This window comes from Belonocnema kinseyi, chromosome 3 (assembly GCF_010883055.1).
Source record: "Belonocnema kinseyi isolate 2016_QV_RU_SX_M_011 chromosome 3, B_treatae_v1, whole genome shotgun sequence".
Taxonomy (NCBI): Eukaryota; Metazoa; Arthropoda; class Insecta; order Hymenoptera; family Cynipidae; genus Belonocnema; species Belonocnema kinseyi.
The window spans coordinates 31,918,489-31,931,822 of NC_046659.1; the positions used below are offsets into that span (position 1 = coordinate 31,918,489).

The following is a 13,334-nucleotide window of genomic DNA, read 5'->3' on the forward strand; positions in this document are numbered from 1 at the left end:
TAGACTTACACTTCTTGTCTAAATGCCGGTCCACCTCGGCTTGTTCTTAACCTCCGTCGGAAACGTGAGCTATACACTCAAGACTTACATCTACGACTTCTAAGCCTTGCCTCGGGGTACCAACAAGACATAACCGTATTAAAGACGAACTTAACACGAACCAAGACCAACTCAAGACGAAATATCTTTACTGAGAAAGTATGAACTAGGCGTTTAATTTTAAATACAAAAATATGAAAATATTTGAAGTATAACACAGTAAAAGGGCATAACATTAATGATAAGGGCCATTATGAAGTGTAACTTTTGCAATAACTACCTCGAAAACGAGGACTTCCATGTCTCTAAATGGTATTCAAAGTGCTTTAATGCAGACGAATGTGCGAAGTGGGATCAGGAATTTGATGAAAGTGCCAGAAAGTACTGAATTTTTTCGGATAGTTTTTGCAAAAAACAGCATGATGATCACATGCGCACAGGTGGCTCCTATCGTGTGATTGCAGCGTTAGCCGGAGGCTGGAAGCAAGAGTCTGAGGTTTCTTATGACGCGGCACATAGGAGAATGAAGAAGTAGACGAGTGAGAAATATTATATATGTGTGCTAATATAATATAGAATGTATGTGCACGTCCCACTCAAAGTTTCTCATGCAATTATAATGGGGAAAAGTACCCAACAATTTCAAATGCAGGTAATTTTTTTATATTTGATCACAATCCTTGGGCTCTAAAAAATTATGATCTTTACACTATGTTGAAAAAGTATACCTACACAATTTTTTTTTAAATATGTACAAAATGGCGGACCCCTACATTCAAACCAAAATTACAATTTTAACAATTAATAACAAAATCTCGTCAAATTCTTACAAGGGGCACATTTATTGATTAAAAAGCATGTAGTGACAATTAGAACTCGATATTCTGAAAAAATTCAAGATGACTGCCCAACATTTTTTCTGAAAGTCATTATTTCTTCGCTTCTCGATGACAACATTTCTCGTGTCAATTAAATGGCTACATTATTGTAAAGAAATATATTTTGTAATGCGTAAGAGTCAAAATTTAACAAAAAATTAAAAATTACGCCTTTTACATAGTTAGAAGTAGATCTCAAATTTTCACTATAAAAAATATCGGCTACTTATTATTTTCGAAAATTTTCATAATTAAAACAAATTTTAAAAAAGTATGGAATACATTTTCTGAAAGGATTAAGTGGTATGAAAATTATCGATGTAAATGATTGTTGAAATGATGACAACTTCAAACAATAACATATAAATAATTGTGTGGGATTACTCTGGTCCTACATCTGCGGAATTAATGTTATCAGGACACTGGTACATCGTGAATTCGCTGGTTGAATCATACGGGACCCAGGAGTATTGAACCACCGTAGTTCCATTTTCGAATCGATAGATATCCAGCCCACGCGGACAATTGTGGCGACCGCTTATGGATTAACCTAACCTGGCAGCAACCGATGTCGCAATCTAGTTTCCCTTCTATGTTGCGCATTCGGGGAGTCGCGAGTGGGTTGCCACACTAGTAGGAACGGCCACGGACGAGCAGTCAGTCAGTAGCGATGGATCACGAAAGGCACGTTCCTTACAGTATGTGCATTGTACCGCTCAATTAAATAAAGTTATTATCTGCTGTAAATCCTGACTGGATTCACTCACCACTCTTAATAATGCGGATGTAATCCGCTTAAGTTTCATCTTTATTTTGGATACCTTAACCCTACAAATGGTGAGCCCGACGTGATCGTCGAAACCGTGGTGTGGTGTCAGGTTAACTTAGGTCTAATTTGGACGTCATGGATTATTATCGATACAAAAATATGACTACTAATATAATTTTAAAGGCTCAATCCACTAACCAAGCAATTATAATTGGCCGATTGAAATTTTCTTGGATGATTTGTACTTGGATGTAATCTGGGCTTGGGATTCCTTTGTTCGGCAATGGCGCCGCCATTCTCCTGCTTTAACCTGCTTGGCACGTAAACACAGGCCAGACGTATCTGGCATCGAAACAACGGATGGATGTGCTGCAACTTCGCCTGAGAATACCAACTTCTGTCACTGGTGCAACGTATTCATCTTCAGTTAAGTGGTAGCGTAAATTGTCCGCGTCCAGTTCTCGCCCGAGTGTTTATTTCAAAAATGTTAGTTTTTGTCCGTTTCTCGCTCTTTGAACTTCCTTATTAGTACAGAAAGTCTGTTAACGTGATACATCGATGTCAGCGCGAAATAGTAATATTAAAGTATAGTTTTCCATTCAAACGAATTTTGCCTCATGCGACAGTTAAAACATTTTGCGGTCTATCGAACGTCTTTAGTACTAAATATTCTTGAAACCGAGTTAAAATCTTATAATCAGGGCTGAAATAAGGCACTAGTCACGTAGTTAGATGAGTATTAGCGACATAACCTCACCTGTTAAATCGTTCACACACGCGTCAAGAATGCGTGCTCTCTCGTAATTATAACTATTTCAGGCATGGTTGAATGTAACTCAAACGCGAATTATTCGTCGTTATACTGCATCTAAGCATTTTTTATCAGAAAAATAAAATAAAAAAATAATAAGCGTGCGCACATGCATCTAGAGTGCGTGCTTTCTCGTGATCAGAGCTATTCTACGCTACGTTTATGCTAATTTAAACGTTCACTACCTGCCGGCATGTTGCATTTAAGCATGTTACATACAAGAAGATAAAAACAAAAAAACACGTTTCGAAAGCAATGTTGTTGACAACCGGTGTACGTACATTCACGTCGGTGCTTTGACGATACAGTGTTGACATCGCAGTTACTGGTTTGTGCAGTTGCAGTTACAGCGATTTACTTATTTCTTTCTCGTGTAACGTAATACAAGAACTCCTCAGGGCCCTCGAACAGTTGGGCGGTAACCAGCGCGAACGTGTTGATTATTACCGGGTTCCTAAAATCCCACCGTTCTTTCGCCACGACATATCGTTTTGGTTCATGCAGGTTGAGGCATGTGGCCGTCACGCGTGAATTACAGGCGAAGCTACAATGGCCGACTTTCTAATTTCAAATCCTGATAGCGACGTAATTGCTCACGTGAAAGACATTCTGACAACCTCGCCGGTTCCAGCGGGCATTTACAGCCGAATCAAAAACCGAATTCTTTTCGGATACGACGAATCCGACGAAATCCGTCTTCGTCGACGCTTCAAGGGCGAAGTGTCCTTTGAAGGAAAAACTTCCGTTATATTGAATCGATTACGCAGTTATAACGACGGTAGCTGTACTGACGAGGTCATGCAGACGATCTTAATGGATAACCTCGCGAAGCATGTTACAGCCATTCTAGCGGGTAACGAAAACGCTGATTTTCATACTTTAGCTCGCTTAGCGAAGAATATCGTAGCGACCGTCCCAGTTCAACCTATGTCTCAACTCAACTCCTCCGCGGTCGCGAAAGCAATCTTTTTGGAAACGGCTGAAGACAAAATTGACTGGCTTGTCAACAAATTTAAAGAGTTAAAAAGTCAAGTTGCGAGAATGCAATCAGATCGGTCATGAAACCCGTCGCGTTCCAATTCTTAGAACCGTGATAAGCGCGATCAATCGCAGAGCCGGCAAAGAAAAATGTTCTGCTTTAATCATAAAAGGTATGGCAACAAAGCAAAAAGCTGCAAACAGCCATGCTCGTGGATCCCAAAAGCGGATACGGGAAACTAACTGAGCCTTCCCACGTGGAGACCGTCGGTTCAGGCAAAAACTCTAAACGTCTTCATATCCGCGATCGTAACGCAGGTCTTGTTTTATTAATAGACACAAGCTCCGATCTCTCATTATTGCCGGCTGATAGAAAAACTCAAAAACAAGCCAACGACGGCGTCTTATTCGCAACTAACGACACGCGAATCGCTACTTACGGGAAAAGCGAATTTCATTAAATCTCAGCTTCCGACGCGAATTTTCGTGGAATTTCTGCGTAGCGAAGGTCCCTTACCTAATCATCGGTGCGGAATTCCTAGCGCATTACCGCTTTGTTTCATTTCTTTACAAGTATTGGGGTAAGTGTCCTGGATCGGTCCCAACCTTATTCAGAAATCCTAGCTAAATTTCCGGAAATAACGAGAACGTCTCAGACATCCGAAGCCGTGGCACGCGATGTGCAACACCACATCATCACCACAGGTCCTCCGATCTCGGAAGTGGCCCGGCGCTTGCCGCCGGATAAATTGGCCTTAGCAAAAAACAAGTTCGCTCAGATGGTTAAAGACAGAATCTGTCGCCTTTCCAGCACCCCTTGGGCCTCGCCGATCCATATGACTGAAAAAAGACAGCGAATGGAGAATATACGGCGATTATCGTCGGCTTAACGCGGTAACAATCCAGGACAAGTACCCGGTGCCACTCATTCACGACTTTTCGGCTCAATTGCATGAAAGATCTGTGTTTTCCAAGCTTGATCTTGCGATGGCGTATCATCAAATACCAATCGCTTCAGAGGACATTCCGAAGACAGCCGTAATCACTCCATTCGGTTTGTTCGAGTACCTTGTAACCACCTTCGGTCTTAGAAACGCCGGTCAATCATTCCAACGATATATTTTTCGCGCGTTGGGAGATCCTGACTTCGCCTATGCCAATTCGGTGGGCCAGAGTTAGAGTTTATGGGTCACTTGATCAGTCGAGACGGTTTCAAACCGACTCCTGAGAAAGTGCAAGCCATCATACAGTTCCCGAAACCTCGCACGGTCGTAGAACTCCGTAGATTCTTAGGACTAGCAAACTTCTACAGACGCAACTTGCAACACGCCGCCGATGTCCAAGCCCCCTTACATCGCTACCTGGGGGAATCGCAAAAAAATGACAAACGAGAAATCGTGTGGATGCCTTAGGCGGAGGAAGCGTTTAACAGGATCAAGCAGGATCTTACTAACGCAACCCTTCTTTCACACCCTGTTATTGATGCCGAGACACGTCTCATTATGGACGCATCAGACACCGGTATGTGCAATCTAGCTGAGAATTGAAAACGTATGAAAACCTCTGGCTTTCTTTTCGAGGAAGTATACACCCGCGCAGCGTGAGTGTAGCGCATACGATCGCGAACTAACCGCAGTTTACCAACCTATAAAGTACTTCAGGCATTTTCTTGAAGTCCAGAAATTCAAAGTGGTAACCAAACACAAGCCTTTAGCGTACGCTTTCGTACAGCGCTCAGAAAAAGCTTCTCCTCGTCAAGAAAGACAGCTAACCTTCATTTCACAATTTACCACCAGGCTCGAACACCTTCCGGGGGTCGACAATGTGGTGGCAGACTCGCTTTCTCGTGTGGAGGCAATATGTCTGCCCACTGAGTGAAATTTAGGCAAACTCTCTGAAGCGTAAAAGAACGACCAAGAACTCAAAACCCTAATCAATTCTCCGGACTGCTCGCTAAACTTTCGGAAAATCGAATGGGACACCGGTCAAAGCTCTTTGTTCTGCGACCTGACAGGTGAAGCACCTCGCCCATACATACCAGCCTCTCTCAGAGAAAGGGTCATCACCGAGTGTTGCAAAGCATGCCCCGATTGTCAACGATCAAAGATATCGCGGCATAACCACCTCGCGCCCGCTCAATTCGTAGGCCGGAACGCACACTTCAAGCACGTGCACATAGACATCGCGGGTCCATTGCCCGTCAGTGACGGCTTCAGATACTGTCTGACGATGATAGACCGTTTTTCAAGATGGCCAGAAGCTGTGCCGCTCAAAGATATCGAAGCACTGAGAGTGTGTCGAGTTTTCGTAGAGCACTTGGTCTCTCGCTGCGGAGCCCCCGAGACACTTACAACCGACCAAGGTAGTCAATTTGATTCACAGCTCTTCAAGGTATTGCGATCCCTATCAACGATTTTGCTCGGACTGAGATCGAATGTCATGAACGTCGGTTCGTCTCCCGCGGAATTTCTATACGGAACCACCCTACGTATACCTGGGGAGTTCGTCCTGCCAGAAAACTTCAATCCTAATCCGCAAATGTTTTTGGAGGAATTGCGTGAGTACATGCGATAAATCAAACCAGTACCGGTTGGACATCACTGCAAAAATCGAACATTCTTGCATAAAGACTTAAATTCATGCTCACACGTTTTCTTACGAGTCGGAACAGGAAAAAATCTCTCGAATGTCCGTACACCGGTCCGCATAAAGTGATTCGACGAACTTTTGACCGTATTTTTAAAATCGAAGTCAATGGAGCAGCACGTCAAGTATCCGTGGAATATATAAAACCTGAATATTTCCTTCGGAACGACATCAAAAATCCCGTAGCGATTAAGTGTTATGAAAAGACCGCGAAAAAAGTAACTCCTACTGCGTCAAAAACCGCGACAAATGTAATTCCTACTACCTCAAAGACTGCGATAAATGTAAATCATCTAGCTATTACGCCTATGCTCATAAAATTTATGATTATTTCGTAACCACATAACTCACGTTTACGTTGCGTGTCATAAAAAACTTAGTTCAAAGAACGGCTTCGATTACGCCAAATTCTTACTTAAATATAAATCATTATCACTTGAACATTAATTATTATACCGAGCATTGGCGCTCACATTGTCGGTAATTTACTCGTAATGCATGTTAATATCCGCGCTCCAAATCGTAAACCAAAGATTTACCTAGACATAATATACAGCGATCAGACTTATGTTATACTAATGCGAAAATGGCCTCGCTCATTCCGATCGACACCGTCATTCGGGGCAGAGTGCTGTGGCGACTGTTCATAGATTAACCTAACCTGGCAGAGACTGATGTCGCAATCAAGTTTCCCTTCTATGTTACACATTCAGGGAGTCGCGAGTGGGTTGCCACGCTAGTAGGTACGGCTACGGGCGAACAGTCAGTCAGTAGCGATAGCTCACGAAAGGCACGCTCCTTGCAGTATGTACAATGTACCGCTCAATTAAATAAAGTTATTATCTGTTGTAAACCCTGACTGGATTCACTCACCACTCATGTAGGCCGCTTAAGTTTCATCTTTATTTTGGATACCTTAACCCTACACAATATTAATTCTGTGGTATCTAGTACCCACCTCCGCCCAGATTTTTTCCATGTTGTGATTGATGTGAAAATACCTAATTGTTATTACGTGCTTTTCAATGAATAAATCTGCCTCTTGTAATAATTTAACCAGATTTTGTTATTATTTGTGGAAATTGGAATTTTCGTTTATATTTATAGATCCACCGTTTTGAAAATTTTAACAACAAAAATGCTTTGTTTAGATATATTTTTCAACATATTCGAAAGAGCATAATTGTACAGAGCTAGATAATTCAAAAGAAATGTAAAAAATTACCTGCAATTGAAATTTTAAAATACTTTTCTCCATGTTAATTGCATGAGAAATTGTGAGTGTTTTGGGCCCAAGAACCTCAAATGCTGGAAAGTTTTTCGACGGCATGTCCTTTTATGTTACTTCACACCGACAAAATGCACTATTTTCTTGCGGCATGATTTATATGTTTCTGTTTTCTTCGTTAAGGACACGTGATGAGTGGGTCACGTCACCCGATTCCTACCATACAAACACTTTTTATATTTCCTAACTTATTTTCACACAAAGCGCCACGTCGAATTGAAAATTTAGGATAATAAATAAGAAGCACTAAGAAAGGTGGCCCAGCCCTAAATTTTCATACTTATGAAAAAAGTTTTTTTTGTATATAATTTTTTTCTGCCTTTTTCATGATTATTAAAATTATTGACGAGACTCACCTTTTTTAGTGCTTCTTATTTATTCTCACACATTATCAACTCGATGTAACGCGTTGTAATTAGGCCCTGACCTTAAAATTGAATTCCCTAACTTCACTCCATGAATACTAGACCTAAATCTTTGCTAGATCCTTAGGGCCTACTACTGATTGGAATGAAGTGTGCATTCTGTATATAAAATGGGCTAGATTGAATAATTTTTTTTGACAAACAATTTTTTTGGCTTCCTACCCGATTATTTGAAAAAATTGGCTGACATAAAAAAATTCATATGAGTGAATTTTCACTAGATATGCAGCCTAAATTCCAAACAGGGTTGACGAAAAAACCAATAATTGCCTAATCCATCTATAATAATTAAGAATTAAATCTTGATTGAAAAAAATACATGACCGGAGGGTTATTAAAAACAGTCAAATTATATAAAAATAGTTTTAAAAATTCTTCATTCTGAAACATAGTTTTTTGACAAAACTTTAACAATGATATATTTTTTTAATAGCGTGTTTTCCTAAAAGTGGTATAATTATTTTAGGGACATTGGGACACCAAAATGATCAGGTTTAGATTACATTGGTAGCTGTATAACTTTAACATAAATTGTTTACGGCTTTTGCACCAAATTCAAGTGAACATATACTATAGCTTTCTTTAATTTCCAGCTGAAAAGAATGAAGAGTTCTGAAAATAGTGGTCGGTAAAGTCTGAGAATATTTCACCAAAAGTAACTTTGCTATAACAATGAAAAGCGTAAGTGCACTCACCAGTGATTGAAGTCGTAGGCGGAATGGTAGAATTGACACGTGGTGGGGGTGAAAATGCACCTGCAAGGTAACCCCCTCTATCTGCGAGGGCTTGTTTGGCTTTTTCAACACTTTGCTTAAGTTGCTGAAAAGTGCTACCGCAAGCTAGACCTCTGTACGGCCAGTTATCTTGCTTGATGCTAGAGGACGCGACCGAAACTCCTGCGGCCGCTACTCCAGCTCCCAACGATCCCTTTAAGTCCAGCGCTCCTGCATACGAACAGCTGGCGCTGTCGTACATCACTAAAATGCACCTATAAACCAATATATGCCATAAGGATGATTGTATAACTTATGTCATAATCAGGGGCCTAGCGAGGGGGGTGTAAGGGGTATGGGACCCCTCCCTAAATGGAGGGGTCAAAGTTTTCGCAATTTTTAGATAATTCGACTACAACATCGGTTAGCCGGAAAACAAATTTTCAACGCACAAGTTTATTTCCTTAAATAATAACTGCAACCCCAAACTATTGACACAGCATACACTTCTATATTTATGACAATACTCACCTCCCAAAATACAATACGCTCGTGACGCCCCTAGTCGTACCCTTTATTGGAAATAAAACATTTGTTATTTTATTATCACTAACAACCCTGTGTATAGTTATCGTCATGTTTCTTTTCTGCCGATGGGTAATTTTGCAGTCATGTTTTTAAATTACTTCCAAAGAAGTTATCTTCAAATAGAAATAATAAGATGGCTAAACACTTTGAGTCTCGAAAACACGAATTGCATTGCTCTAGTAAAGGATGTACCGTTTGGAATGGTTATAATCTAAGTTTCTGATATTTTCTTAGTATTAAAACCCAAAAAATTCAAATTTAGAGCTTACAACTAATTTTAATAGCTCATCAATAGTTACTTTTTATATTCGTTAAAAAACATTTGATTTTTTAAAAACACGATTCTGACAAATTTTCTGTGGAGTTTTACCGAGGTTCTGGTTGTTCGAATCGTATTTTAAGCTGTAAATCTCTGTATCTTTCATTTCACTGCGAAACAGTCTTTCTTTGTTGGGGTAACAAGTCCCTTCTACATATTGCACTGTAATCGCCTTAAGTCTAAGAAAAAAAATTAGCTTTCTCATTTTTTTCCCTGCCGAGAGTGTTTTTGCATTAGCAGCGTGGTATAGCTTGACCTTTACTGTCATGACACTGATGGCTATGTTGGCTGTAGGTAAAATCAGGGTTCCCCGTGACAGGCAGAAAACAAAGAGTAAAGAGACCAAGAAGAGCACAAAAATCCATACAAAACATGGAGTCTTTTAAATGTTTTGGAATTATGTTCGCTTTCCGATAATCGTCAGGGCTACCTGGTAGCCACCGCTAAGTGCCACAATATTAGAGATGGTGTTCATAGTTAACTTCGAAATGCTGAGGAATATCTCAGAACTCGAAAATCTTGTCGGAAAAAACATCTGTTACAAAAGGTAAACAGAAGAACATTTACTGTGAATTCTGAGAATGCTTTGGCTAGCGTTGCAATTTGTAGCTGACCACCTCAACAGAAAAATCGTGGGAGATCATCAACTGAAATACAACAATAAAACAGGAATTGGTGCCTCTCTATTATAAAAGCACAAATTTTAAGACAAAAAGGGAGAAGGGATACAAATTTAAAACGAAATTTGCGGCAAAGTATCATCATATGCAGAAATTTGCAGTAAGAGATCTTATCGTTAAGCTGAAAGACATAAGGCATAATCTACTTATCTCAAAAGACAGAGCAATGGGGATTAAATGACGGACTAATTTGGCATAGAAAACCGTAGAAGATTAACATCAGCTACAGGAAGCTGCACCGCAAGATCAGACGGCGACCGGTGAATCAATACAACATAACCATGCTATTGGTGCTTCTATGTTACCTCATGATAATCCAATGCCACCAAATCTTACCGAACAAAATGACTGATTCAACTAGCGACATAATCAGAGATTTAGATACTAAGAAGACGATTCAAATGGCAACAGATGGACAGAGAAGAAATGCGCCTTTATTTTTTTGTAATAAAAGTTCGCGAAATGTTAAAAGAGAATATCATCGACTATTTGTACTGAAGTACCCATAGCTAGCCCCAAAAATAAATAACTATAATCTAGCAGATAAAAAATGGTCAATATATGTGAGCAGAATTCTTTCAGCTGATTGAATAGCTGGAACTAAAATAGACGTAAACAGCACATTCCACCAGATCCACTTGGACCACATATGACATTTACCTTTCAGTTCATGTAAACAGTGAGATCCCAGAAAAACTGCGAAACGCTAAAAGCATTTTTGTATGTGCTTTACTAGAATTCAGAGATGTAGAAGTAAAACAAAGTCATAATCTGCCAAATATGTACATCATAAGGGATTTGAGAGCATTAATAGAGTACTTATAAAAAGGTTTTACGTACGCATTTGAATTCAACACTAACTTCGTTAGAGAAGCAAACTATTATGTATTTATTGTCCAGCTATGACATCCGTTACAACGTTGGACCGCAGATTTAGGACTAGAGATGCATTCTTTTCTCCCGGAAAGAAACGAGATCCACCCTGGAAATGCAGGCTAGACACAAGATTGCATTGAGACCAGCAGTACTGTATGAAATTATAGATTTCCAATGACAGAGAGTTTATATTTTTACTGCTTGATTCCATCGATAAGATCAGAGAAAGAAACAACGCCAAACCTTTCAGGCAGATAAAGAAGGTTCTACCATGAAATTGAGCTCACAAATATCACAGATTCAAACGTTTTAGCCGTTTTGAAAAGGGCAAGTAACTGGAAGGCTCCACAAGTTCTGTATAACTTATGGCTTGAAAAATTCAAATTCCGGACGAAGAACTTTCGTAAAACTTGTTTAGGTTTTCCTTTTTTTCCGGCCGGAGAAGCAGCTAACACTTATGAAATTCGGACAGCCATTCATCAGCAACTAAAGCTAGGAAGAGCAAAAAAACCTAAACCAGTCATACGAAAGTTTTTTTGTCCCGAAATTCAATTTTCAAGCTGAAAATGCTAAAAATGTTAATTTAGGGACAAGGTGCTTCACAAAATCATTTGAATGAACCAAGAAAATCATTTCGGAATAAAGTAAATTAGTCACGAGTGAACAGAGAGATGGCTTGATTTTCATTAACGCTACACTGAAGTCCAGGCAAATCATGTTTACTTTCAGGGCAAAATCACATTTTCAACTGACGTAAATCTAGATTATACTCACGTCGTTGGGTGTTTGGGGTGGGCATTGAGCATCTACTCAGAATGGTGGAGTTCAGTTTGTATTTATCATGGAGTCCATTAGTATTAAAAATAAAAATGCCCACTTATTTTGACCTAATCGGACGTAATTAAGTGATAATTCTAACTAATAAAATTGGTATACGAGGTGTGTAAGTAAAGTAATGAGACTGTTATTTCCAGAAATTTTTAATCAAATAAAATTACAATTCCACATTATCTCTTTTAAAGTAAGTACTTTGAGAAGCCACACAGTGCTGGAAACGCTTCTTCCATTTCTCATAGCAGTGCTAAAACTCGCATACAAGCCTTCAGCTGGTCGGTTGCGACTGTTTTAATGTTCTCCAATGTCCCAAAATGAGGTCCTTTGAGGTGATTTTTTAAGTACGTAATGAAAAAGGTTACATGGACTCAATTCGAGTGAATAAGGAGGATGAACAGCCACATAAAGGTTTTTACTGGACAAAAGCGCATTGATCGAAATCGCTGTGTACCAAACAGCATGATCGTGAAGCAACACCTACATGTTTTTGATATTTGGTCTCACACGCATGACCCTTTTTCGAAATCTTTCCAGAAATTCTCAGTTACCTGATTATTCGGACTGTAAAAATCTGTACGCACACGATCACGATTTCTGTCAACATTTTCATCTGTTCTTGCAGATGGAGGCCTCCCGCTACGAGATTCATCTTCAATCGATTCTCTTCCCTCGGAAAATGCCTCAAGCTACCTAAAAACTTGCAATCTTGACAAAACACTGTCCCAATAGGCCTGCTGTAGTTATGCAAAAGTTTCCGTTGCACTGTGCCCAAGTCTAAAGAAAAACCTGATAGCACACCGTTGCTCGCAATTGATGTCACTCATTTTTGGAACGCGCTAGAAAAACTGTTTCACGAACAAAGTCACTACGGACAACGTAACACCTCTAGGGAATTCAAGCTTGTACTGGATGCGTATCAGATTTTCACCTTCCACCCTTTTACGTTCCGCGTCCCCAGTGTTGCCAGATCGAACGCTAGGCAAACAGTCTCATTACTTAAATAACAATCCTCGTAGTTTAAGCTCTTTAAAAAAAGACATTATTATTGAAAAATCAATTCCCCCTCAAAAAGAGTATACAAACTTGACGAGTTTTTACTAAATCAAGAGATCCTAGAGAAGTAAAAGACGCCTTCTGGGACACTTTAAATGACAAAATAAACATCTGCGAACATGGGGAAAGAATAATTCTACAAGGAGACATGAACGGTTGGGCGGGCATCCAAAATCAAGATACAGAAAGAGTATTAGGTAATTTTTGGGATCCAGGAACAAACTATAACGGAGATAAATTAGTTGATCTATGCTTAGAAAGGGGTCTGTTTATTACAAATACTTCGTTTAGGCATAAAATGATCCACATGTACACCTGGTCTAAAGGAAATAGCCGTCATGAGGGGTCCTGAATGCAATACTGATCATTACCTTCTGATCTCAAAAATTAACTTAGGTCGGGGTTGGAGAAAAAAGAGACCCAAGAAAGCAAAACAA

At 39.7% G+C, this 13,334-nt stretch overlaps 1 protein-coding gene across 6 annotated transcripts in view; it reads right to left on the reverse strand.

The window, feature by feature from the left end:
* The window catches only part of LOC117169177 (DNA-binding protein D-ETS-3-like), a 600,266-nt gene that overhangs the window by 190,869 nt on the left and 396,063 nt on the right, over nt 1-13,334 (reverse strand). For 3 of the 6 annotated variants that reach the window (XM_033355400.1, XM_033355401.1, XM_033355403.1), the window contains 2 exons: nt 8,530-8,822; nt 8,325-8,446 (listed from right to left, as the gene is read on the reverse strand). In XM_033355400.1, coding sequence (XP_033211291.1) covers nt 8,370-8,446; nt 8,530-8,809 — 357 coding nt within the window. In that variant the 5' untranslated portion in view covers nt 8,810-8,822 and the 3' untranslated portion in view covers nt 8,325-8,369. Of the gene's footprint in view, nt 1-8,324; nt 8,447-8,529; nt 8,823-13,334 lie in introns of those variants that run through there. The other 3 variants (XM_033355406.1, XM_033355404.1, XM_033355405.1) reach the window with 2 other exon arrangements.